This window comes from Miscanthus floridulus, chromosome 8, assembly GCF_019320115.1.
Source record: "Miscanthus floridulus cultivar M001 chromosome 8, ASM1932011v1, whole genome shotgun sequence".
NCBI classification, from domain to species: domain Eukaryota; kingdom Viridiplantae; phylum Streptophyta; class Magnoliopsida; order Poales; family Poaceae; genus Miscanthus; species Miscanthus floridulus.
Genome location: NC_089587.1, coordinates 187565185 through 187588738, shown reverse-complemented (window position 1 = coordinate 187588738; position 23554 = coordinate 187565185). Strand labels below are relative to the sequence as shown.

The window sequence follows — 23554 nt, the reverse complement described above, 5'->3', positions numbered from 1 at the left end:
ACGCGTCGAACGCTCTCGAGCTCGTCCACGGCGATCTCTATGGGCCGATCACACCAGCCACAAACGGTGGTCGGCGGTACTTCCTCCTGCTCGTGGATGATTGTAGTCGCTACATGTGGCTGCAACTCCTGATGAGCAAGGACGAAGTGGCGGCGGTGATCAAGAAGTTCAAGATGCATGCAGAGGCGGAGAGCGGCAAGAAGATGCGCGTGCTGAGGACTGATCGCAGTGGTGAATTCACTTTGGTGGAATTCGCTGCGTACTGCGTGGATCAGAGTGTGGTGCGACACCACACCACGCCATACTCGCCACAACAGAATGGCGTGGTGGAGCGGTGGAACCAGATGGTGGTCAGCATGGCTCAATCCATGATGAAGGCCAAAGGAATGCCGGCAAGGTTCTAGGGTGAGGCGGTGACCATGACGGTGTTCATCCTCAACCACGCTCCCACCAAGTCCCTAAAGGGCAAGACGTCGTACGAAGCTTGGTATGGGCGGAAGCCGAGCGTGTCCTTCCTCCGGACATTTAGCTGCATCAGCCATGTCAGAAAGGCGAAGCCGATCCTCACCAAGTTGGAGGACAGAAGCACACCGATGGTGTTCCTAGGCTACGCGGAGGGTACCAAGGCATACCGGCTCTACGACCCACGCGAAGACAAGGTGCTTGTCTCGTGCGACTTCTTGTTCGATGAGAAGGCAGCCTAGGACTGGAACAGTCCGAGCATGGGGGAAGCTGGCGGCTTCACTAGTACCTTCATCGTCGAGCACTTGGTCATCCACGGTGGTGGAGACGTTGGGGAAGAGGTGCCAAGACTCCGGGAGGGGTGTCGAGCACTCCAGCGATAGAGCCGAGCACTCCGGGAGGGATGCCGAGCACTCCGGGAGGGGTGCCGAGCACTCCAGGAGCGGAGCCGGGAGGTCCTGCAGTGGCGTCGACCACTCCAGGACGGGTGCCGAGCACTCCCATAGCGGAGGCAAGGGGTCTTGCAGTGGGGCCGACAACTACAAGACTGGGGCTGAGCACTCCTGCAGTGGTGCCGACCACTCTAGGAGTGATGACGAGCGGTCTAGGAGTAGTGCCAAGCACTGCATCTGGGGTGCCGAGCACTCCAGGTGCTATGCCGAGCACTCCGGTGGAACAGGGAGCTCCATCAATGTTGATCGAGTTTGCCTCACCTCCAAGTGACATCACTGAGTTCGCGGATGCCTTCCACAAAGGTGGGGAGGTGCGGTTTCGTAGGCTGGACGACATCATCGGTGGCATAGGGCCCTCAGGCCTGGTGGGTAGGCTGCTCAACGACCCTGAGCTGCTTCTTGTCAGTGCTGAGGAACCACCCACGTTCGCGCTGGCCGAGCATGATACACACTGGCGACAGGCGATGCTGGAGGAGATAAAGGTGATCGAGGAAAACGAGACTTGGGAGCTCGTCGATCCACCTCCAGGATGCCGTCCGATCAGCCTGAAGTGGGTGTACAAAGTCAAGCGGGACGAGCATGGCGCCGTTGTCAAGCACAAGGCTCGCCTCGTCGCCCGAGGCTTTGTCCAGCGCGAGGGCATCGACTTCGAGGAAGTCTTTGTGCCGGTGGTGCGCATGGAGTCTGTTCGACTGCTACTGGCTTTGGCAGCAGCAAAGGACTAGCGCGTCCATCACCTGGACGTTAAATCAGCCTTCCTCAACGGTGAGCTGACGGAGACGGTCTTTGTTAGGCAACCTCCAGGTTTCGCCATCAAGGGAGCAGAGCATAGGGTGCTCTGACTGCGCAAGGCGCCCTATGGGCTGCGGCAGGCCCCACGAGCGTGTAACGCCAAGCTTGACACCACGCTAGGCGAGCTTGGGTTCACGAGGTGTGCAACCGAGCACGTGCTCTACATGCGGCGACAGGGGAAGGAGGAGCTCATCGCCAGTGTGTATGTGGACGACTTGATCGTCATCGGCACGCATGCGGAGGACATCGACAACTTTAAGCGCGAGATGGCGGCTTGTTTTCAAATGAGCGATCTCGGCGTGCTTTCCTACTTCCTCGGCATTGAGGTGAAACAGGAGGAGGCACTCACGCTCGGTCAGAGCGCGTACACCTCGAAGCTGTTGGAGCGGAGCGGCATGGCTGAGTGCAAGCCATGCGTAACTCCAATGGAGGAGCGGCTGAAACTGACAAAGGCCAGTACCACGGTGAAGGTAGATACAACACTCTACCGGAGCATCATCGGCGGTCTGCGCTACCTAGTCCACACGAGGCCGGACATTGCGTTCGCTGTGGGCTACGTCAGTCGCTTCATGGAGGATCCCAGATAGGATCACTGGGCTGCAGTGATGCGGCTACTGTGCTACATCAACGGGACGGTGGATCAGGGGATCATCTTTCCCAAGACCGGTGAAAGTAGGTTGCAGCTCACTATGTTCAGCGATGCAGTCATGGCGGGGGACATCGACGGACGGCGGAGCACCTCTAGCGTGGTCGTCTTCCTCGGGTCGGCTCTAATTTCACGGTTGTCGCTGAAACAGAAGGTGGTGGCGCTATCTACGTGCGAGGCAGAGTACGTAGCGGCGGCCACAGCGGCGTGCCAAGTTGTGTGGCTACGTCGGCTGCTAGGCGAGCTAACCGGTGTGGAAGCTCACCCACCAGCACTGATGGTGGACAACCAGCCCGCCATCGCCCTTGCGAAGAATTTGATTCTCCATGACCGAAGCAAGCACATCGATGTGAAGTTCCACTTCCTCAGGGACTGTGTCGATGGAGGGCAGATCGTCATCGAGTTCGTCGAAACTGGTCGGCAACTCGCGGACGTCCTCACCAAGCCGCTCGGACATCTTCGACTCACGGAGCTGAAGGAGATGATCGGCATGGAGGGGGTTCAAGGATTAGTAGTAGGATTAGGGGAAAATTATTAGATAATCTACTGCTACCTTGTGTGAACACACGGCAGGAAAAGGCGGCGCCGAAAAGGCTCCCTGCTGTGGTACTGTAGCCACTGCAGGGGCAGGCACCGAATGGCTTACCTGTCGCGATGTAGCCGCAGCAGGAGCAGGCGTTAGAGTCAGCTCTGCTGTGTTATCTAGTCACTGTAGCAGCATGGCAGCTGTACTAGGACTAGATGAATAGAGTTGTATATATTGTTTGCCACTGCAACTCAGTAAAGAGAGAGTTTAGTTTTACCATCACCTTTGTAGAGCTCCGGCCAACGCTGGTGTTTCTACTGTGTGTTTATACTCTGTTCTCCCTCACTTCTTTTACCTCTAGTCATAATGTGTGGTCAGACAACGTTTATCATGATCGGCAAAACTGGTGAGTGATCGAGTCACTGAGCCGGTGATGGCCAACAACGACCTCCTCCTTGGACACCGACGAACGCTAATGAAAGGAAACAATGGACCGGCACCACAGGCCGGACACAGGCCCTGAACTAAGATACAAAGGTGTTGCTCTAACATAGATAACTTGTGGCACTCCTGTCCTAGCACCCAGCCAGTCACTCCATCATCCCCACCACTTCTGCTCCACCTTCAGCAGCCATGATCTGTGCCGAAGCTGCAAGTGCCGGCCCGCTGTCCAGTGAAGTCAGCATCCTAACAGCCTTGATCGCCTTGTCTGTCATAGGGGTCTGGAAGGAGCGGATGTATGCCTCCATAGCCTGCTCGCCAATCTCCTCAGTTGGTCCAACCATCTCGAAAGCTCTGACTAGTCTATGGGATGCCCTCTTGGACACCGGAACCGAGCAGGCTTGAGCTATCTGCCTTGAGCTGCGCCTCGTAGCTTCTGTCACCTTGCTCCTTGCACCCGCTTTACCTCTGGTGGCAGCAGGGGGCACCGGGTCTGGCAGAATAGGCTGCTTACATGGCACAAAGATATACTGTCCACAATGTTGTTCCGACGTTCCTCAAGAATCATGTCAGCCACCTGTGAAGTGATACCTGCAGCGATGGTCTGGCCTCCGACTTCCTTGGTGAGCTGAACTCCGGGATTCTAGCAAGAATTTTTTTTGTCAATTTCAGCAGGCCACTCATGGCTAATTTGTCATCAGGCCTGCTGTCACCGAAGACACACTAAACCATCTATCTATCTAGGTTCCATGGGCCATGGCATTGGCATGTTGTGCACCACTCCAGCGAAACCTGACTTACTGTCGCTTGATCGCTGCAATGTATGACCTCCTGATTGCATGCAAGTTAATGGCTACTTCTCTCATGTTCATTCGTTCTCTTGGCGATAGACGCGTGCAAGAAAGAGCAACTTGCACCACTGATAGCAAGCATCGATAGATCTCCTGTTCCGCTTCTGGCACTGTTTGTATAGAGCACTTGCATTCTTCTTGGAGATGAGCATCAATTTTACCTAATATTTTATCTGGAAAGTTACCCTCCACAAAGCTAACAATGTTGAGTTCATTCTCAAACATCGGGTCAGTTGGCCGTTTGCCTATTACCATCTCCAGAAGTACTATTCCAAAACTGTAGACATCCCCACATGTTGATGCATGAACACTTTGACCATACTCTGAAAATAAAGTATATAAAATCCTCTTATTAGTTCCTTAACTTTTTAAGAAATGAGTAAAAGATTGCCTTATGCAAAGGTTTGACGTGGCAATGGATATATTATATGCACACCTGGAGCAATATATCCTATAGTTCCCATCACAACAACTGAACTCTTAAGCCCAGAATGTCCAAGAACTGAACTATTAAGCTCAGAATGTCCACCTTCTGTTGACCTAGAATCAAGAACTAAACTTGCAATGCCAAAGTCTCCCAAATGGGCATTCATATCATCATCAAGAAGGATATTAGTTGGTTTCAGATCACAATGGACAATAGGCCTCCCACAGTCGTGGTGTAAATATGCCAAGGCATCAGCTATGCTGACAGCTATGTTGATTCTTTCTATCAAGCCCAAGCGTTTCGGGGCTACGCTTGAAGGTTTGTGATGCAACCATGTGTCAAGATTCCCATTCTGCATGAACACATAAATTAGAGCTTTAAAATCATTCCCATTGTTGTCTATCGTTGAACATGCCGTTAGGATAGGAAGAAGGTTCCGATGACGGATTCTACTCAACACTTCACATTCTGATATGAAACTTTTGTCTGCGCATCTCATCCCAAGGTCAAAAACCTTGATCGCCACTTGCATTTTAGGAAGGGTTATTTTTCCTTTGTAAACTGAACCATAGCTTCCTCTTCCAATTAGGTTTAACTCACAGAAGTTTCCTGTAGCTTGGACTAGATCATTGTAAGAAACTTTAGGGAATTGCTTGCCAAAAGAAAACAGCAATAAGTATGGCCTTCCTGATGTCTTCTTCTTCCCATGGAATATAATGTATGCCAGCATTATGAGTGTCATGAAGCCAAATATTGGGATCAATGTTTTGAACAAATTGTTTATGGCTCCTACTCTTCTAGAAACAACTTGGCATGAAGGCACATGAAAATCAATGGGTCCTCCACAAAGTCCAGGATTGCCATTGAGTGAAACAACTGTAGCATTATTGAATAAACTGTTTCTTGGTATTTCTCCATTGAAATTGTTGTAAGAGAGATCTAATATAGTGAGAAGCTCTAGATTATTTAGGTAAGCTGCCATGGGGCCAGACAAAACATTATGGGAAAGATTGAGCACTCTCAAGCTAGCTAGATTGCTGAAAGTGGTCGGGATGTTTCCTGTAAGCATGTTTTGGTTCATTTGGATCATCACTAGCTGTAGGCAATTCCCCAAAGTTTCAGGAATTTCCCCACTAAGTTTGTTTGTTGAAACATCTAGTGAGATTAGCTGTTTAAGATTACCAAACTCGACTGGTATGTTCCCTTGGAAATTGTTGTAGCTAAGATACAAATGGTTCAATTGCTGAAGGTTTCCCAAGCTAGGTGGTACAATGCCAGTGAATTTATTTTCTGTAATAAACATATCTATCAAATGAATAAGATTGCCTATGGAAGGTGGGATTGTACCCACAAAGTAGTTGTTATGGAGACTTAAACGCTGTAGACTTGTCAACTTTCCGATCCATTCTTCAATTGTACCGGTTAAATTGTTATAATCAAACGAGAGCCTAATTAAGCCTCTAAGATTTCCTATACTTGAGGGCACTATTCCTGATAGGAGGTTTGCACCCATTACTAGATGTGTGAGGTTAGTGGACAGGTTAGATACTGAATTTGGTATGACTCCCTGCAGCTCATTAGTAGACAATGAAAGCACCTCTAGAGACCTACAGTTTGGCAGCGTGTCAAAGAATTCCCAGCCAGCACTATCGCTTGCTTGAAGCATGTTTAACTCAAGGTTTAATAAATTTAGTCCCGACATGTTTCTGAATATGTTTGGGATTTGGCCGGTTAATTTATTGTCAGACAGATCTAACTCCTTTAGACCTAAAGCTTTGCCTAGGGAAACTGGAATGTGTCCTTCAAACATGTTGCCTCCCAAGTACAGGATTTGGAGATTAGGGAAGGCATCACCAATGTTAGGCGGCAATGTGTTACCTAGCATATTACCCACCAAGGACAATTGTTGAAGAGACGACAAATTAGAAAGAGTATGTGGGATTTCACCTGATAGATTATTTGCGGTGAGGTACAAAAGTGCTATGTTTGGCATTTGCCAAAAGTCACTGGGAATTGGCCCATTCAGTTGATCGTATGAAAGATCAACTCTTGCCAAATTGGTGATGTTACCGAGGCCTGGTGGGATGACTCCGGTGAGAGAATTTTGGCGAAAGCTAAGACCTTTTAGGTTGGTAAGAAAGCCTATTCTTGGAGGAATAATGCCACTAAGGCTGTTTTCTCTGAGATCTAGGTAGGCTAGGTCGGAACAGTTTGTAAGTGTGTCGGGGATCCCACCTTCCAAACGGTTACTTCCCAGCAAAAGGTACTCTAGGCTTCTGAGTTTGTTAAGAGGAGGCATGGGGCCATCAAAGCTATTATTGGTTAGATCAAGTCTATTAAGGAAGGTCAGGTTTCCAAGAGAAGACGAGATTTTGCCAGCTATGTTAAGGCCGGGGAGGTTGAGCTCAGTGACGCGATATGGGGGCTTTGAGGAACAGTTCACACCATGCCAATGACAGAAGTGGATGCTGGTGTTCCAATTGCTCAAGGCTCTATTTGGATCGTTGGTGATGCCGTTCTTGAAATCGAGCAGTGAGTTCAAATCTTCTCTGTTCTCATGAACTGTGGGTGTGGAGCAATGAACGTTGCCCAGTCCATAACACAGCAATAACAACGGCAGTACTATTTGCATGGTGAGTTTGGCCGGAGGCTTAGAACGAGGCATGATGCACTTAACTGAGACCTGCACAAATAAAGCATAAACTTGGCGCTATTACTAGGGAAATCACGCTGCGTTCATGCTGAAATCCGAGCTACGAACAATAAGCCCTTTTTCTCAGAAAGTAAAGGCAGGCACCTCCAGTATATCGAGAAACCTTACACAATTACAGAAAGTACTTACTCTACAACAAGCTAAAACGGATAATTAAGTACTGACACTAAGCAGCAAGAGAGGGTACCTCTGTCCTCTGCTCCGCCGGCAGTCCTTTTGATCTGCTCCGTGTTGCTTGCTAGTGGGAGTTTGAAACTTTAGGTTGGATGCTCTGCTGGCAGATGAGGCCCCAGGGGTTTAAAAACAGTTTTACAGGACCGTTGCATGCACACACTTGCATTTACGACGACTTGTCTTAGCTTGACCGCCATCGCAGCGAGGACCCTGAGTCCGTCAAACTCATCAGTTACCGCCACTTTTCAGCTTCCATCACGTCGCGCAGCTGCGCCGTCGTTGTTTGAGGATTTGTTCCGGCGTGTCCAGTCTCGAATCCCAGAGTACTTTTCAGCAGGAAATGGACAGAGATATTCCAGGCTGATGTGCGACCTCTCTGGTGCGGTTTCGATGCTGGCAAAAATTAGGGCCATGTTTAGTTCATCCAGGATCCTAACTTTGGCACTATGCAAAAAGAAGATTTCCCGTCACATCAAACTTGCAGTACATGCATGGAGTACTAAATGTTGACGAAATCAAAAACTAATTGCACAGTTTGGTTGTACTTTGCGAGACGAACGTTTTAAACCTAATTAGTCAACGATTGGACAATTATTGTCAAATACAAACAAACGCTACAGTGATTCCGCCGGCGCCGATTCGGGCCAACTAAACACGGCCTAGCTCGTGGAATGGTCTACGGTGACGGATTTTCGTGTTCAAATCAAATTTGTTTTTTTTTTATGATCGCTTCCAAAATATATCCAGTGGACATGATTCATCCATTTGTTATTTTGATAGCTGACAGGGTAGCGGGTCAAGTCAACTTATACAAGTCTATCTACACACTGCCGTGCTTGGCACGATTCTTGCAAACTGTGAGTACCGTTGGAATTGGAAAAATATCAGTGAAACAATTAGATTTATTTATGAAGGGCAAAATAGTTTCAGCTGTACATTTGTTAAAAGAATAAAAAATGTACTAATTTGAGCATAAGAGATAAATACGAGATATTCCTCCAAGGACACAAATATATAATCTTCGGGGTTAGTTTTCCCCGAATTTGGAATTTCAAGTTCAAACTAGCACATTCACCATCATTGAGGTGGTTGGCGTTGGGAATTATTGAATAATAATAGTCAGCACTTTCATTAACATAGCTTGACACATGGTGCTTTTTGGGACGGAACCAATCTTGTTGTGTGTTTGGTTTTAAAGGTTAGGACCATCCTTATTCTGTGTCTGATTTGAGAACGTCAAAATATGGTATGAGTCATTTGATAGCAGGATCTGTTTGTCATCCTCTTTTCCGTTCTCCCCCCTAACCGTAGCTCACCACCGTGAGTGCCGCTCCCTCACCGACTATCCCCTCCATGGCCAAGCCTGCCAGCACCCGCAGCTCACCCCCACGCGTGTTGCTCCGTCGTTAGCCCACCCGCCATGCTTGCCCCTCCACAGTTGAGCCTAGAAGCGCCACCGTTGCAGCTTGCCCTGTGTGCACCGTGTAGCCACCAACTTTGCTCTTCATAGACGCATCCGCCAACGTCGCCATTGTAGCTTGCTTCGCACGTGCCGCTACTAGCTCACCTTCCGTGCACCGCTCTGCTGCCTCACTCACGCTCAACTGGCACACACGAACAAGAGGGATGGGGCAACCTCGTTTTCATGGATCTTGTCCTCATGAGTCCCCGAAAATAAAACTCGAAAATAGGATCGACCATCCCATCCTACTCCATCCTCCAAACTAAATGCATACTAATTGTTTATATGGCCTAAAAAATTATTGAAACGGAGACCATGAGTTAAAAAAACAATCGGTGGGGATAGTCCCACTGGCGTAGCCATAGATCCATGCTCATGCACCTAACCTGTGAGAGCTATTTTTTTCCAATACTCATGAATTTATAGAACATTCTCATATGTTAGATTATGTTAGATGCTTGTGCATGACCATGCATAAATCCGCAGCAGGTGCCTATGGTTGCTTCATAATCGTCCCACCAATTTTTTTTCGACACTGCTAGCGTTCGGACGTCCGGATAGACGCCCGCAACTGTAGTCCGTTTTCGCGCGTCCACGCATGGGCCGGTGCCGGCCGGACGTTGCTCGCCCGCGCCTGCATCTCATGCGGACACGTGGGGCCTGCGCCGAGCGCGGCGCACCCACGCGGGGACCGCTCGCGCCCCCTCCCGCTTCCCACGTCATCCCATGTGCAATATCCGATCTACTTTTGAAACATTCAGATGCAACACTTTCAACATACAAAAAAGGCAGATAAAAAACTTGAAACATGCATATGAAACACTTGCAAAAACACTTGAAAACAATTGTAAACATATGCAACATCTAAATAAAACACTTTCAACATATGCATAAAAACATATGCAACATCCAAATAAACATGCTTGCAACATACGTCTGAAAAAACAGATGAAACATTGAAGAAAGACTCTTGCAACATAGTGTACAACCATTGCAACATATGCAACATCCCGATGTACTTTTGTAACATCTATATGAAATGTATGCAACATCCCGATATACTTTTGTAACATCTGTATAGAACGTATGCAACATACCTCTAAAACATCTGAAACATTTAAAGTGTGAGCGTGCAACATGCGTTTTTCACCCTTCTTCCGTGCAACGTAGAGCAGAGCAGGGAACAGACAGTTCCAGCCAGCTGGCGGCTGAGGACGATGGTGGCGCAGCCTGTTAGCGGTGGCCTAGGCCCGGCAAGCGATGGTCCCCTCTCCTGGGGTGCTCCCGGCGATGGCCGTGAGCGGGAGGTGGACGCTAGGCCACGGCGCGTCGGAGGCGGAGGTCTTTGTGGCCGCCGACCAGGCGTCCGGACCCGTGGTTGAGGTGGTACGGTCTCCCTCTCCACGGGCGAGCAGCGGTCGGGCAGCAACGCCGATCGATTCGACATGTTAATTTGCTACCTGCGGCGAGCGGCCCTAGTGGCAGATAAAGCGAGCAAAGGACAGGTGATGCGGTGGAGGCGCCCGCGGCGGTCGGTGCTAGATGCAGAAAGTGTCACTCTCTTTTCTTTTATTTTAGAAACCGTGTATATGTCGTGAGGTGGGAGTACTTTGGGCCGGTCCGCAGGTCTAGCTAGAAGCGTCCGTTCGGATGGATGCGGGACGGACACCCGTGTTGGAGCATTAGCGGGTTTTTTTCCATCAGGCCCATGCATTATGTTGATATTGTTAAATTGGTTCAATTTATTTGGTTTTGAATAATTTCGATTATGGGATTGCCTTCGCCGAACTTGCTTAAAAAAGGACAGACCAACCAAATTTAGCATCTGCTAAATCAGTTCGATTTTGTACTGCGTAATCGCAACTGCAGCGTCCAGTCAGCCAGCAAATATACAATCCATGATTTCGATTAGGGCGGCATAGTCCAAAACAATGGACTAACTGTTAGATATTATGGGCTTGGCCCATTTATTTAATATCTCTATTAAACTCTATGGTGCGTACATGTACATTAATGGTTTTATACTATATGGGAATTTAATCGAGAGGCGACTCTACTTAAATACTTGATCATTGATCGATCTATTTGAGAAGTAAAAGTGAATCACCTGGATGCCACACGCGCGCGCGCGCCGCCGCCGCCGCCCGGCCCGGCCCGAGCCCGTGGGCGTGGGCGTGGGCGTGGGTGAGGCAGGCAGGCGGGCGGGCGAGGCCTTTATTTTTGAAACTCCGTTTCCGTTTCCTGTGACGAATTGATTGGAGGTTAACTCCCGTGACTTCTGGCTCTCCGTCTCCGTCTCTCCCACCGCAGAAGGGAGGTGTGACCCCTCGGTGCCGTCGACTTCTCGTCTTCTGGCCTCTGCCTATAAAACAAATCCTCCCTTCTCGGTTAAGTTCTCTTGGCGAAATACACCACTTTCCAGCAGCGCAAGTTCTTCCCGTTCCACCTCCGGCGAGCAACAGAGATGGAAGAGTAGGCCTCCGGAACGTGTCTCCGTCGTGGGCTTCACCTGCTCGGGTGAAGACGGGCGATTACGTTTTTGGGGAGTGTCGGTGGTGGCACGACTACTCGCTGGTGAACCTGTAGCGGTGCCTCTTCACGGCGTCCTTTTCTGCACTGCATCGAGCGGGACGACTACAACAGCAAAGCACCACCATGGCTTTTCCTGGTGCGAGCGGCTCCGCCGCAGGGTATAATCTCCTTCACCCTCTTCTGAGTTTCATTATCAATATCATGATGTTTCTAGGCAATACTGCTTTCATATTCAGCATGCTCTGTTTGGTTGATTTGGATGATTATGCTAGTACTGGTTTTCCGGTTCCTTTTAATTTTGTGATCATCGTGATCTTGATATTTGAGAACACATCTTTTATATTTATGATCATATCTGTGATGCTTCAGCTATGTAAAACAATGTTTCACATATGTTTCGGCTCTATAATTTGTCTTATCATCATGTTAACATTTGTCATGAATTGTTTCTGTCTTTTTATTCATGACTTCACTCTCCCTTTTATTGCGTTATTTTTATGGATTAAAATAAATATGAAAATGCCTTATTTTTCAACATTCCAAAAACATAATTTCAGGCCATTTTCATCTGTTGGCTTTGTGGGCATGCTAAAGCCTACGCCGTTTGAGGGCACTCACTACAAGAGGTGGCGTGAGAAAGCCCTTCTGTGGTTGTCAGCCATGCGCTGTGGTTATGTGCTCAATGAGCAGCCTGCTACTGTGAGATCCGATGAGGATGAGCAGGCTTGGGGACATGCTGAGACCATGTGCAAGGCTGCACTGTTGAGCATCATCAATGATTCTCTGGTTGATGCCTACATACCACTCCCGACTGGCAGAGCTGTGTGGGAAGCCCTTGAGGCCCGGTACGGTCTTTCCGACGCCGGTTCTGAGCTGTACATCATGGAGCAGTTCCATGACTACAAGATGGTTGATAACCGTCCTGTAGTCGAACAGGATCATGAGATACAGGGACTGGTGAAGGAATTGGAGCTGTACGGCTGTCCTCTCCCTGACAGGTTCGTGGCAGGGTGCATTATTGCTAAGCTACCACCTTCCTGGACTGATTTTGCTACTACCTTGAAACACAAGAGGCAGCAGTTTAGCATTGCTGAACTTGTTGGCACTCTTGATGTTGAGGACAAGGCAAGAGTAAAGGATGTTAAGGGAAAGAGCAAGGGCGGGAATGGTGAGGCGACTACTAGTGCACATGTGGTGCAAAAGTTTCGTCCTAAGCCACAAAAGAAGAAGCCCCAGCAGGAGCTTAAGTAGAAATCCACTACCTTCTTCAAGAAAGGTAATAATAAGAAGATGGGATTAGACAAGGCAAAGATGAACTGCTTCACTTGTGGGAACACTGGGCACTTTTCTAGAGAGTGTCCTGAGGCTAAGTGGAAGCCCCCACCAAAGGCGAAGACAGTCAACACCATTGAGACTGATGCAGACGCTTCTGGGTATGGTAATTTATCTGCATTTACAGTTTGTTCCTCACCTGATTGGTGGGTTGATACAGGTGCAAATATACATGTGTGTGCTGATAAGTCCTTGTTTTCTTTTTACCAGGTCGGGAGGAGTGGAGCCTTGCTGATGGGGAATGGCGCACGTGCTGGTGTTCATGGTGTTGGTACGGTGGATCTGAAGCTTACTTCGGGGAAGACCGTGCAACTCAAGAACGTGCATCATGTCCCCTCAATAAGGAAAAATCTTATTAGTGGCTCTCTGCTATGTCGAGACGGTTTTAAACTTGTGTTTGAGTCGAATAAATGTGTTATGTCAAAGTATGGAACCTTTGTTGGAAAAGGCTATGAGAGCGGAGGCTTGTTCCGCTTGTCTTTGGTTGATACTTTACCTCTTGCAGTGAATAATGTCGTTAATGACGTTAATGTTGAGATGAATGTTTGGCATTCTCGATTATGTCATGTTAATCTTGGTTGCATGTCCCGCTTAGCTGGTTTGAATTTAATTCCTAAATTTGACGTTGCCAAAAGCTCCAAATGTCATACATGCGTTGAGGCAAAACAACCTCGCAAGCCTCACAAGGCAGCTGTGGCGAGAGAGTTGGCACCACTTGAACTCATCCATTCCGATATTTGTGAAATGAACGGAATTTTGACAAAAGGTGGTAAGAGATACTTCATAACGTTCATAGATGATTGCACTCGATATTGCTATGTGTACCTAATTAAAACAAAAGATGAGGCATTACATTATTTTAAAACCTTTAAAGCTGAGGCTGAGAATCAACTTGAAAAGCATATCAAACGGTTGTGGTCCGATCGCGGGGGAGAATATTTCTCTAATGAATTTTCTGAGTTTTGCGCGGTGCACGGTATAATTCATGAGAGGACACCTCCATACTCACCACAATCCAATGGGATTGCTGAAAGAAAGAACCGCACTCTAACTGACTTGGTGAATGCCATGTTGGAGACAGCTGGTTTATCTAAGGAATGGTGGGGTGAGGCAATTTTAACTGCGAATCATGTCCTAAATAGAGTGCCCACAAAGAACAAAGAAATCACTCTATTTGAGGATTGGGAGAAAAAGAGATTAAATATTTCTTATCTTCGCGTTTGGGGTTGTTTGGCCAAAGTGAACGTGCCAATAAACAAAAAGCGAAAGCTTGGACCAAAAACTGTAGATTGTGTTTTCTTAGGCTATGTCATTCATAGTGTGGGCTATCGTTTTTTAATAATAAATTCTAGTGCTCCTGATATGGCTGTTGGAACGGTCATGGAGTCTAGAGATGCCACGTTCTTTGAGAATGAATTTCCAATGAAAATAGGTGCATCTAGCATGTCTAGTCATGATCCTATTCCTGAACTTCATGAATCAAATATACACGCTGATGATAACACCCATGAGCTTGAGCAAAATCCTGAGGAGGATGATAATACTGTCACTCGAAGGAGTAAGAGGCAAAGAGTTGCAAAATCCTTTGGAGAAGACTTTATTATATATCTCGTGGATGACACTCCCACAACCATTTCTGAGGCATACTCTTCTCCTGATTCTGACATGTGGAAGGAGGCAGTGCAAAGTGAGATGGACTCCATTATGTCCAATGGGACGTGGGAAGTGGTTGACCGTCCATTTGGTTGCAAACCTGTGGGCTGTAAATGGGTGTTTAAAAAGAAGCTGAGGCCTGGTGGTACAATTGAGAAGTACAAAGCTAGGCTTGTTGCTAAGGGTTATACACAGAAGGAAGGTGAAGATTACTTTGATACTTACTCACCTGTTGCTCGATTGACGACCATTCGTGTGTTGCTATCCCTGGCTGCCTCACATGGTCTTTTCATTCATCAGATGGATGTTAAGACAGCCTTCCTAAATGGAGAGCTTGAGGAAGAGATCTACATGGATCAGCCTGATGGGTTTATTGCAAATGGTCAAGAGGGTAAAGTTTGTAAGTTATTGAAGTCCCTGTACGGCCTAAAGCAAGCCCCCAAGCAGTGGCATGAGAAGTTTGATAAAACTTTAACATCAGCCGGCTTTGTTGTGAATGAAGCTGATAAATGTGTATATTATCGGTTTGGTGGTGGTGATGGTGTGATACTATGTCTATATGTGGATGATATATTAATATTTGGCAACAATCTAAATGTGATTAAAGAAGTAAAAGATTTTTTGTCGAGTAACTTTGAGATGAAAGACTTGGGAGAGGCTGATGTTATTCTCAACATTAAGCTTTCAAGGGAGGAAGGAAATGGTGGGGTAACTCTTATGCAGTCTCACTATGTGGAAAAGGTCTTGAACCGATTTGGGTACAGTGAGTGTACGCCTGCTCCTACTCCGTACGATCCAAGTATTCATTTAAGGAAGAATCACAGAATTGCAAGAGACCAATTGAGATATTCACAGATAATTGGTTCTCTTATGTACCTAGCTAGCGTAACCAGGCCTGATATCTCGTTCGCTGTAAGCAAACTGAGCCGGTTTGTGTCAAATCCGGGAGATACTCACTGGAATGCTCTTGAGAGAGTGCTGCGCTATTTGAAAGGGACAATGAGTTACAGCATTCACTTTTCCGGGTATCCGAGGGTACTAGAGGGTTATTGTGATGCTAATTGGATTTCTGATGCGGATCAGCTGTATGCCACGAGTGGATACGTGTTTCTACTTGGAGGTGGTGCTGTTTCTTGGAAGTCTTGCAAGCAGACTATCTTAACGAAGTCTACAATGGAAGCAGAACTGACCGCATTGGATACCGCTAGTGCTGAGGCAGAGTGGCTCTGTGATCTCCTGATGGATTTGCCGATTGTTGAGAAACCAATCCCAGCAATTTCCATGAACTGTGATAATCAAACTGTGATCACTAAGGTAAACAGTTCTAAGGATAACATGAAGTCCACAAAGCATGTGAAGAGACATTTGAAGACTGTCAGAAAACTGAGAAACTCCGGAGTAATTGCATTGGACTATGTCCATACATCAAATAATCTGGCAGATCAATTCACTAAGGGTCTGTCACGCAATGTGATAGAAGGTGCGTCGAGGGAACTGGGTTTGAGACCCACATAGAGCCATCAACAGTGGTAACCTATCCTATGTGATCGGAGATCCCGTGAATTAGGATGGCGAAACAAGCTGTTGATTGACTGAGGGAGAGACCCCTTAGATTATAGCTCAGTTCGTTGGAGATGCACCGTCTCTCTAATACTGTTAGGCAGGATGATTAAGTTCTTAATGTGATCCGAGCGGCTTGGTATAGCGGGGATGTTGTCCTACAGAACATCCTATAAGGAACACACCTATATGAGCTCGATTGCTAGTCACAATCTATGAGATGTGGGTAATCTCTAGATGCTCATGAAAAGGCCTCGAAGTGTGACTTATATGCTTCAAAACAGAGGGAAGGCACTTGGCAGCCTAGTATCAGTTAAGAGGCTATGTGAAACTCATCTCGCACAAAACTGTCAATTCAAGGTTCTGTCCATTGTTCAGTTGTGGATGAGTGTAGCTAGCTTTCTAGATGGATGTTCAACTTAACAGTCTCCATCGAAACACTGGTATATAAAAGGAATATGGTTCTGAGAACTTCAAACTGCGTACCCTAGAGTTTGGTGGGGATTGTTAGATATTATGGGCTTGGCCCATTTATTTAATATCTCTATTAAACTCTATGGTCCGTACATGTACATTAATGGTTTTATACCATATGGGAATTTAATCGAGAGGCGACTCTACTTAAATACTTTATCATTGATCGATCTATTTGAGAAGTAAAAGTGAATCACCTGGATGCCACACGCGCGCGCGCGCCGCCGCCGCCGCCGCCCGGCCTGGCCCGAGCCCGTGGGCGGGGCGTGGCGAGGCAGGCGGGCGGGCGGGCGGGCGGCGGCGAGCGAGCGGACGGGCGGGCGAGGCCTTTATTTTTGAAACTCCGTTTCCGTTTCCTGTGACGAATTGATTGGAGGTTAACTCCCGTGACTTCTGGCTCTCCGTCTCCGTCTCTCCCACCGCAGAAGGGAGGTGTGACCCCTCGGTGCCGTCGACTTCTCGTCTTCTGGCCTCTGCCTATAAAACAAATCCTCCCTTCTCGGTTAAGTTCTCTTGGCGAAATACACCACTTTCCAGCAGCGCAAGTTCTTCCCGTTCCACCTCCGGCGAGCAACAGAGATGGAAGAGTAGGCCTCCGGAACGCGTCTCCGTCGTGGGCTTCACCTGCTCGGGTGAAGACGGGCGATTACGTTTTTGGGGAGTGTCGGTGGTGGCACGACTACTCGCTGGTGAACCTGTAGCGGTACCTCTTCACGGCGTCCTTTTCTGCACTGCATCGAGCGGGACGACTACAACAGCAAAGCACCACCATGGCTTTTCCTGGTGCGAGCGGCTCCGCCGCAGGGTATAATCTCCTTCACCCTCTTCTGAGTTTCATTATCAATATCATGATGTTTCTAGGCAATACTGCTTTCATATTCAGCATGCTCTGTTTGGTTGATTTGGATGATTATGCTAGTACTGGTTTTCCGGTTCCTTTTAATTTTGTGATCATCGTGATCTTGATATTTAAGAACACATCTTTTATATTTATGATCATATCTGTGATGCTTCAGCTATGTAAAACAATGTTTCACATATGTTTCGGCTCTATAATTTGTCTTATCATCATGTTAACATTTGTCATGAATTATTTCTGTCTTTTTATTCATGACTTCACTCTCCCTTTTATTGCGTTATTTTTATGGATTAAAATAAATATGAAAATGCCTTATTTTTCAACACTAACGGCCCATCTAATCTAACTAATCACATCAACCAAGGAGCAGCAAAGTCGGATCACAGACAAATTGACGGCGCGGCGTGGCTTACGGGTTCCGGCTTCTGTGCAGTCGTGCAGTATACAGGAGTAAAATCAGCGTCTCGGCGGAGGCGAGTCGTCCGAGCCACTGAGGGCGAAGCGTCTCGGCGCGCGGACCAGTGACGGGCCGACCGGCGGCCGCATCGACGGGTATGTGAAGGGATCTATCTCATTAGTCGTTGCTTGTTCAAGTGATTGGTTCGTGCCTTCGTGGTAGTTGCAGTTTGGGTTTGGATCGGGATAGAGGTACGAGATGATCTAGATCTACTAGTACTAGATTGCATGCTTGCAGTTGGATACATGGATTAGCAATGCCGGCTGTAATCTGGTATTCTTACTCCGTATACGTTGATCTCCATGATGATTAGCTGTCTGAAAAGAATCGCCTAGTATTATAGTGACGAGCTAACAATCCAAGGGATCCGAGAGACAGACATTTCGTCAAATCCTCAATGCTCTGTCGAATATACTCGTCAGTTCTTTCCCAATTGCATTCCATTAATAATGTTCACAAACTAAATCTTAGTTTCAGCTAGTGTACAAAACTCACCTCTGACACATACATCTTGCTAGCAGGAATTTTTTGTCGAAATTTCAGCAGGCCACTCATGGCTAATTTATCATCAGGCCTTCTGTCACCGAAGCCACACTAAACTATCTATCTATCTAAGCTCCATGGGCCATGGACCATGGCATTGGCTTGTTGGGAACCACTCCAGCCAAACACGACTTACTGTCTCTTGATCGCTGCAATGTATGCCCTCCTGATTGGATGCAAGTTAATGGCTACTTCTCTCATGTTCATTCGTTCTCTTGGCGATAGACGCGTGCAAGAAAGAGCATCTTGCACCACTAATAGCAAGCATCGATAGATCTCCTGTTCTGCCTTCTGGCACTTTTTGTATAGAGCACTTGCATTCTTCTTGGAGATGAGCATCAATCTTGCCTAATATTTTATCTGGAAAGTTACTCTCCACAAAACTAACAATGTTGAGTTCATTCTCAAACATCAGGTCAGTTGGTCGTTTGACTATTACCATCTCCAGAAGTACTATTCCAAAATTAAACTGTTGTTTACACCAAAATTTGGAAGAAGATGTTACAGGACCCGAAAGCTCCCAAGATTATGTCACCATGGAATCAATTACGTGTAGATCGGGACCAGCTGATTCAGATGAAGAAAATGGAATCGGCTTTCCACAGATAGCGCCAGCAGATAACAACAGAGACTACGTTTAGCGCCAGGACGAAGCATGCCGGACTCTACAAAAAGGGAAAGATTAAAGTCCAAGTTATCTTAAATTAGAAATATTTTCTCTAGCGTCAAAAATTATAATAAGTCATGCTTAGACAGGAGTCATGCACAGGACCCGGGTATAAATACCAAACCCCGGGTATTGTAAAAATGAATCAATCAATCCAAATACAAGTTAATTACTTTTTTCGGCTCCGGCCACCCCGGCTGCATCGATCTGGTCGACCTCCACTGCTTGTCTGTAAGTAACGTCATGGTTTATATCTCTGTTCGTATGGCTGCATCGATCTGGTCGACCCCCACTGTGGCTCTGGTATAAGCTAGTTATCAACTCTTGTTTAATTCAAGTATGGCCTGTGTAATTCTGCCTCACACCCCACTGCTTAAATTAGATCAAGGTCAAGTTATCGGCTCTACCTTAGAATGGCAGTCTTTGGTAGATTCATTAAGTTACCGATATTGCTTATTGCTTTCATTATTTATCTAATTACAGCAATATCACTCTGCCCGATTGAGATTGATTTAGATCGGCCTTATATCTTATTTGACCCATTGTTTGGAAACCTAAAACTGATCCAATCTACACCTTAAACGATGAGTTATGTCTTATCGGCTGTTTTACATCAATCCTGATCGTGCATAACGTGCGGTTAAGGCATGTTGCGTCTTGAGTAGATCTATGGGCTAGAGAGAACCGTTCCACGGCCCATTATCACGGCCTGTGTGATTCTGCCTCACACCCTACTGTTAGCACCTTAGAGTGGGGATCGATATTTAGTAGATCTATTCCTGGTAAGGCATGACTTTAACTATGCGTTATGCCTGAATCGACTGTTTTAGCCGATATCGAGCGCTTTCACGAACAGTTCGCATCACGAGACCATTGAAGTAAAGATAGGTTGAAAGATATGTTAGCCCCATGATCTTATTATTGTATTATGGCCTGCATGATTCTGCCTCATGCCCCACTGATATTAGTAATGAGTTAGGGTCGTCGAGTCTATTGTTATTTCTATGGCCTGCATGATTCTGCCTCATGCCCCACTGGTCATGATGACAGATGAGATCTAACATGTTCATTAAATTTATCTTTATTAAACGGTTAAGTGGTGTTGAATTGTTTCTTTATATAAAAAGGGGTTCGGTTAATTGTAATCAGTGGCTCAGCACAAACCGATCATTGTTGACATCTTATTGCCATTGATTAATATCTGTTCGATTAATGATATTTATCCTAAATGATAACCGATTCTTCTTACACAACCCCATGAGCTCTAATTGATTTATTCTCATGAATATACTGGAATCGACTATTTAGTTGATCTCCTTTCATATCGGCTCTCATAGCCGCACATTTGGGACAGTCTAACAACGCCGGCAAGTTCCGCCCTTAATTACTGATGAACTTTCTCTCCTTGTCAATTGCAGGGTCAAATTAACTGGCACGTCTCGGGAGGATCGCGCAGGATCGACCACCCCTACGCTGAAGCTAGGCGGATCTGCTCCATCGAGCGGACCCTTCCGGCTTGCTGCGTGTGTCCTCGGCACGGGGCGAAAATTCTGTGTCAACAACTGTATACATCCCCACATGTTGATGCATGAACAATTTGACCATACTTTGAAAAATAAAGTATATAAAATCCTCTGATTAGTTCCTTAAATTTTTAGGAAACGTGTAAAATATTGTCTTATGCAAATGCTTGATGTGGCAATGAATATATTATATACACACCTGGAGCAATATATTCTATAGTTCCCGTCACAACAACTGAACTATTAAGCCCAGAATGTCCAACAACTGAACTATTAAGACCAGAATGTCCACCTTCTGTTGACGTAGAATCAAGAACTAAACTTGCAATGCCAAAGTCTCCCAAATGGGCATTCATATCATCATCAAGAAGGATATTAGTTGGTTTCAAATCACAATGGACAATAGGCCTCCCATAGTCGTGGTGTAAATATGCCAAGGCATCAGCTATGCTGACGGCTATGTTGATTCTTTCTACCAAGCCCAAACGTGTCAAGGCTACACATGAAGGTTTTGTGATGCAACCATGTGTCAAGATTCCCATTCTGCATGAACACATAAATTAGAGCTTTAAAATCATTCCCGTTGTTGTCTATCGTTGAACATGCCGTTAGGATAGGAAGAAGGTTCCGATGACGGATTCTACTCAACACTTCACATTCTGATATGAAACTTTTGTCTGCGCATCTCATCCCAAGGTCAAAAACCTTAATCGCCACTTGCATTTAGCAAGAGTTATTTTTCCTTTGTAAACTGAACCATAGCTTCCTCTTCCAATTAGGTTTAACTCACAGAAGTTTCCTGTAGCTTGGACTAGATCATTGTAAGAAACTTCAGGGAATTGTTTGCCAAAAGAAAACAGCAATAAGTATGGCCTTCCTGATGTCTTCTTCTTCCCATGGAATATAATGTATGCCAGCATTATGAGTGTCATGAAGCCAAATATTGGGATCAATGTTTTGAACAAATTGTTTATGGCTCCTACTCTTCTAGAAACAACTTGGCATGAAGGCACATGAAAATCAATGGGTCCTCCACAAAGTCCAGGATTGCCATTGAGTGAAACAACTATAGCATTATTGAAAAAACTGTTTCTTAGTATTTCTCCATTGAAATTGTTGTAAGAGAGATCTAATATAGTGAGAAGCTCTAGATTATTTAGGTAAGCTGCCATGGGGCCAGACAAAATATTATGGGAAAGATTGAGCACTCTCAAGCCAGCTAGATTGCTGAAAGTGGTCGGTATGTTTCCTGTAAGAATGTTTTGGTCCATTTGGATCATCACTAGCTGTTGGCAATTCCCCAAAATTTCAGGAATTTCCCCACTAAGTTTGTTTGGTGAAACATCTAGTGAGATTAGCTGTTTAAGATTACCAAACTCGACTGGTATGTTCCCTTGGAGATTGTTGTAGCTAAGATACAAATGGTCCAATTGTTGAAGGTTTCCCAAGCTTGGTGGTACAATGCCAGTGAATTTATTTTCTGTAATAAACATATCTATCAAATGAATAAGATTGCCTATGGAAGGTGGGATTGTACCCACAAAGTAGTTGTTATGGAGACTTAAACGTTGTAGACTTGTCAACTTTCCGATCCATTCTTCAATTGTAGCGGTTAAATTGTTATAATCAAGCGAGACCTAATTAAGCCATTAAGTTTCCCAATGCTTGAGGGGACTTTTCCTGATAGGCGGTTTCCACTCATTAATAGTTGTGTGAGATTGGTAGACATGTTAGATTTTCGTTTAGAAAGCAGATTTGGTTCTTCGTGATGATCTCGCTTCCAGAATGTATCGCGTGGGTATGATTCATCCATAGGGGTTATCTTTGACAGCTGACAGGCTAGGTACCGGGTCCAGTCAACTTGTATGCATCTTTATCTGGACAAGAATAGTTTATCTGTACAATGCCATGCTTCGCAGGATTCTTGTGTTGGAATTGGAAAAAAGTATCTAGCAAAACAATTAGATTTATTCATATGAAGGGTAAAGTATATTTTTATTAAAAATTAGAGACCATAATTTAGAGCAGGAGTTTTAGAAAATCTAATTCACTCTTCGTCTAAGACGTCATGGTCGAATCCGTTACAAAACCAAACCTAACGAATTATAGAACCAACTGCCGCTCGTTGTACTCGTTCGGTTGTTCCTTCACGAGAGCGTGCAACGGTGCAGGTCGTCCGCAAAACTTGAGCTAGCGACCAATCGAGGCTCGCAACACGATTCACGGACCTAGCGTAGGATCGAACAACGTAACCATTCGCATGTGCCGTCCTGTGCAGGGTGCGTGGGCGGCCACAAGGGAACGTCTAAGAGGGGGTGAATTAGACAACTTAAAAATCTAACTCTAAACTTATGGCCTTTTTTTCTAACCCTAGCAAAACATATGCAATAGATAAACTATCTAAATGTGCAACTACGATTTTGCTAGTGTGTTGTTATCTCTTCCGCAAAAGGAGTAATACAATCAATGTAAATGGAGAAGCTAAAGAGCAAGGTAGAGATATGCAAACTCCCGTCGACGACTCCAGTATTTTTACCGAGGTATCGAGAAGCGCGCAAACTTCTCCCTAGTCCTCGTTGGAGTCCCTCGCAAGGAATCCCTCGCAAGGGCCAAGCTCCCGGTCGGGTAACTTCGTGGATAGCCTCGGGCCTTTCCCATGCGCAAGTGGGTCTCCGACGTGCCTTCCGGCAAGCCTCTCCCGGATGCTCCCCACCGTCTTCACTATCAAGCTTCCGGCCTAAACGCCGCGGGCCTTGTTCCCTCCGGTACACGGTGGCGGCCATACCACAAACGCGGTTGGTGTGATCTCGCAAGACTACAAGCCCCTCCGATGTACAACAATGGTGCGCGCAAGCGCCGAGTGGTAAGAGGTATGCAAACCTCACTAAACACTAGGCCTAAACCTAGAGCAAGCGCATAAGCGGTGGTCTAATCAACCTAAGCACTTCGCAAAGCACCTACGCTAATCACCTAATGAGTCACTAAGCACTATGCAAGTGGAGATCACT

The 23554-nt window shown here is 46.3% G+C and overlaps 2 protein-coding genes, 1 long non-coding RNA gene and 1 pseudogene across 3 annotated transcripts; 2 read left to right on the top strand and 2 right to left on the bottom strand.

The window, feature by feature from the left end:
• Positions 1 to 1870: 1870 nt before the first annotated feature.
• On the top strand, positions 1871 to 2293 carry LOC136470335 (uncharacterized mitochondrial protein AtMg00810-like). Its single transcript, XM_066468217.1, has one exon. It carries the CDS (start codon positions 1871 to 1873, stop codon positions 2291 to 2293), a length of 423 nt encoding a protein of 140 aa, XP_066324314.1.
• An 830-nt stretch (positions 2294 to 3123) lies between these two features.
• On the bottom strand, positions 3124 to 7591 carry LOC136474316 (probable LRR receptor-like serine/threonine-protein kinase At3g47570). The gene is made up of 3 exons (XM_066471908.1): positions 7498 to 7591; positions 4607 to 7280; positions 3124 to 4493 (listed from the first exon to the last, which is right to left on the bottom strand). The coding sequence occupies exons 2-3, from the start codon at positions 7260 to 7262 to the stop codon at positions 4117 to 4119; spliced, it is 3033 nt and encodes a 1010-aa protein (XP_066328005.1). The 5' UTR covers positions 7263 to 7280; positions 7498 to 7591; the 3' UTR covers positions 3124 to 4116.
• A 4776-nt stretch (positions 7592 to 12367) lies between these two features.
• Positions 12368 to 13322, top strand: LOC136474315 (uncharacterized). The gene is made up of 2 exons (XR_010762895.1): positions 12368 to 12911; positions 13021 to 13322. It is a non-coding gene; the product is annotated as an uncharacterized lncRNA (long non-coding RNA).
• A 5166-nt stretch (positions 13323 to 18488) lies between these two features.
• On the bottom strand, positions 18489 to 21466 carry LOC136470334 (receptor kinase-like protein Xa21; annotated as a pseudogene).
• Positions 21467 to 23554: the final 2088 nt, after the last annotated feature.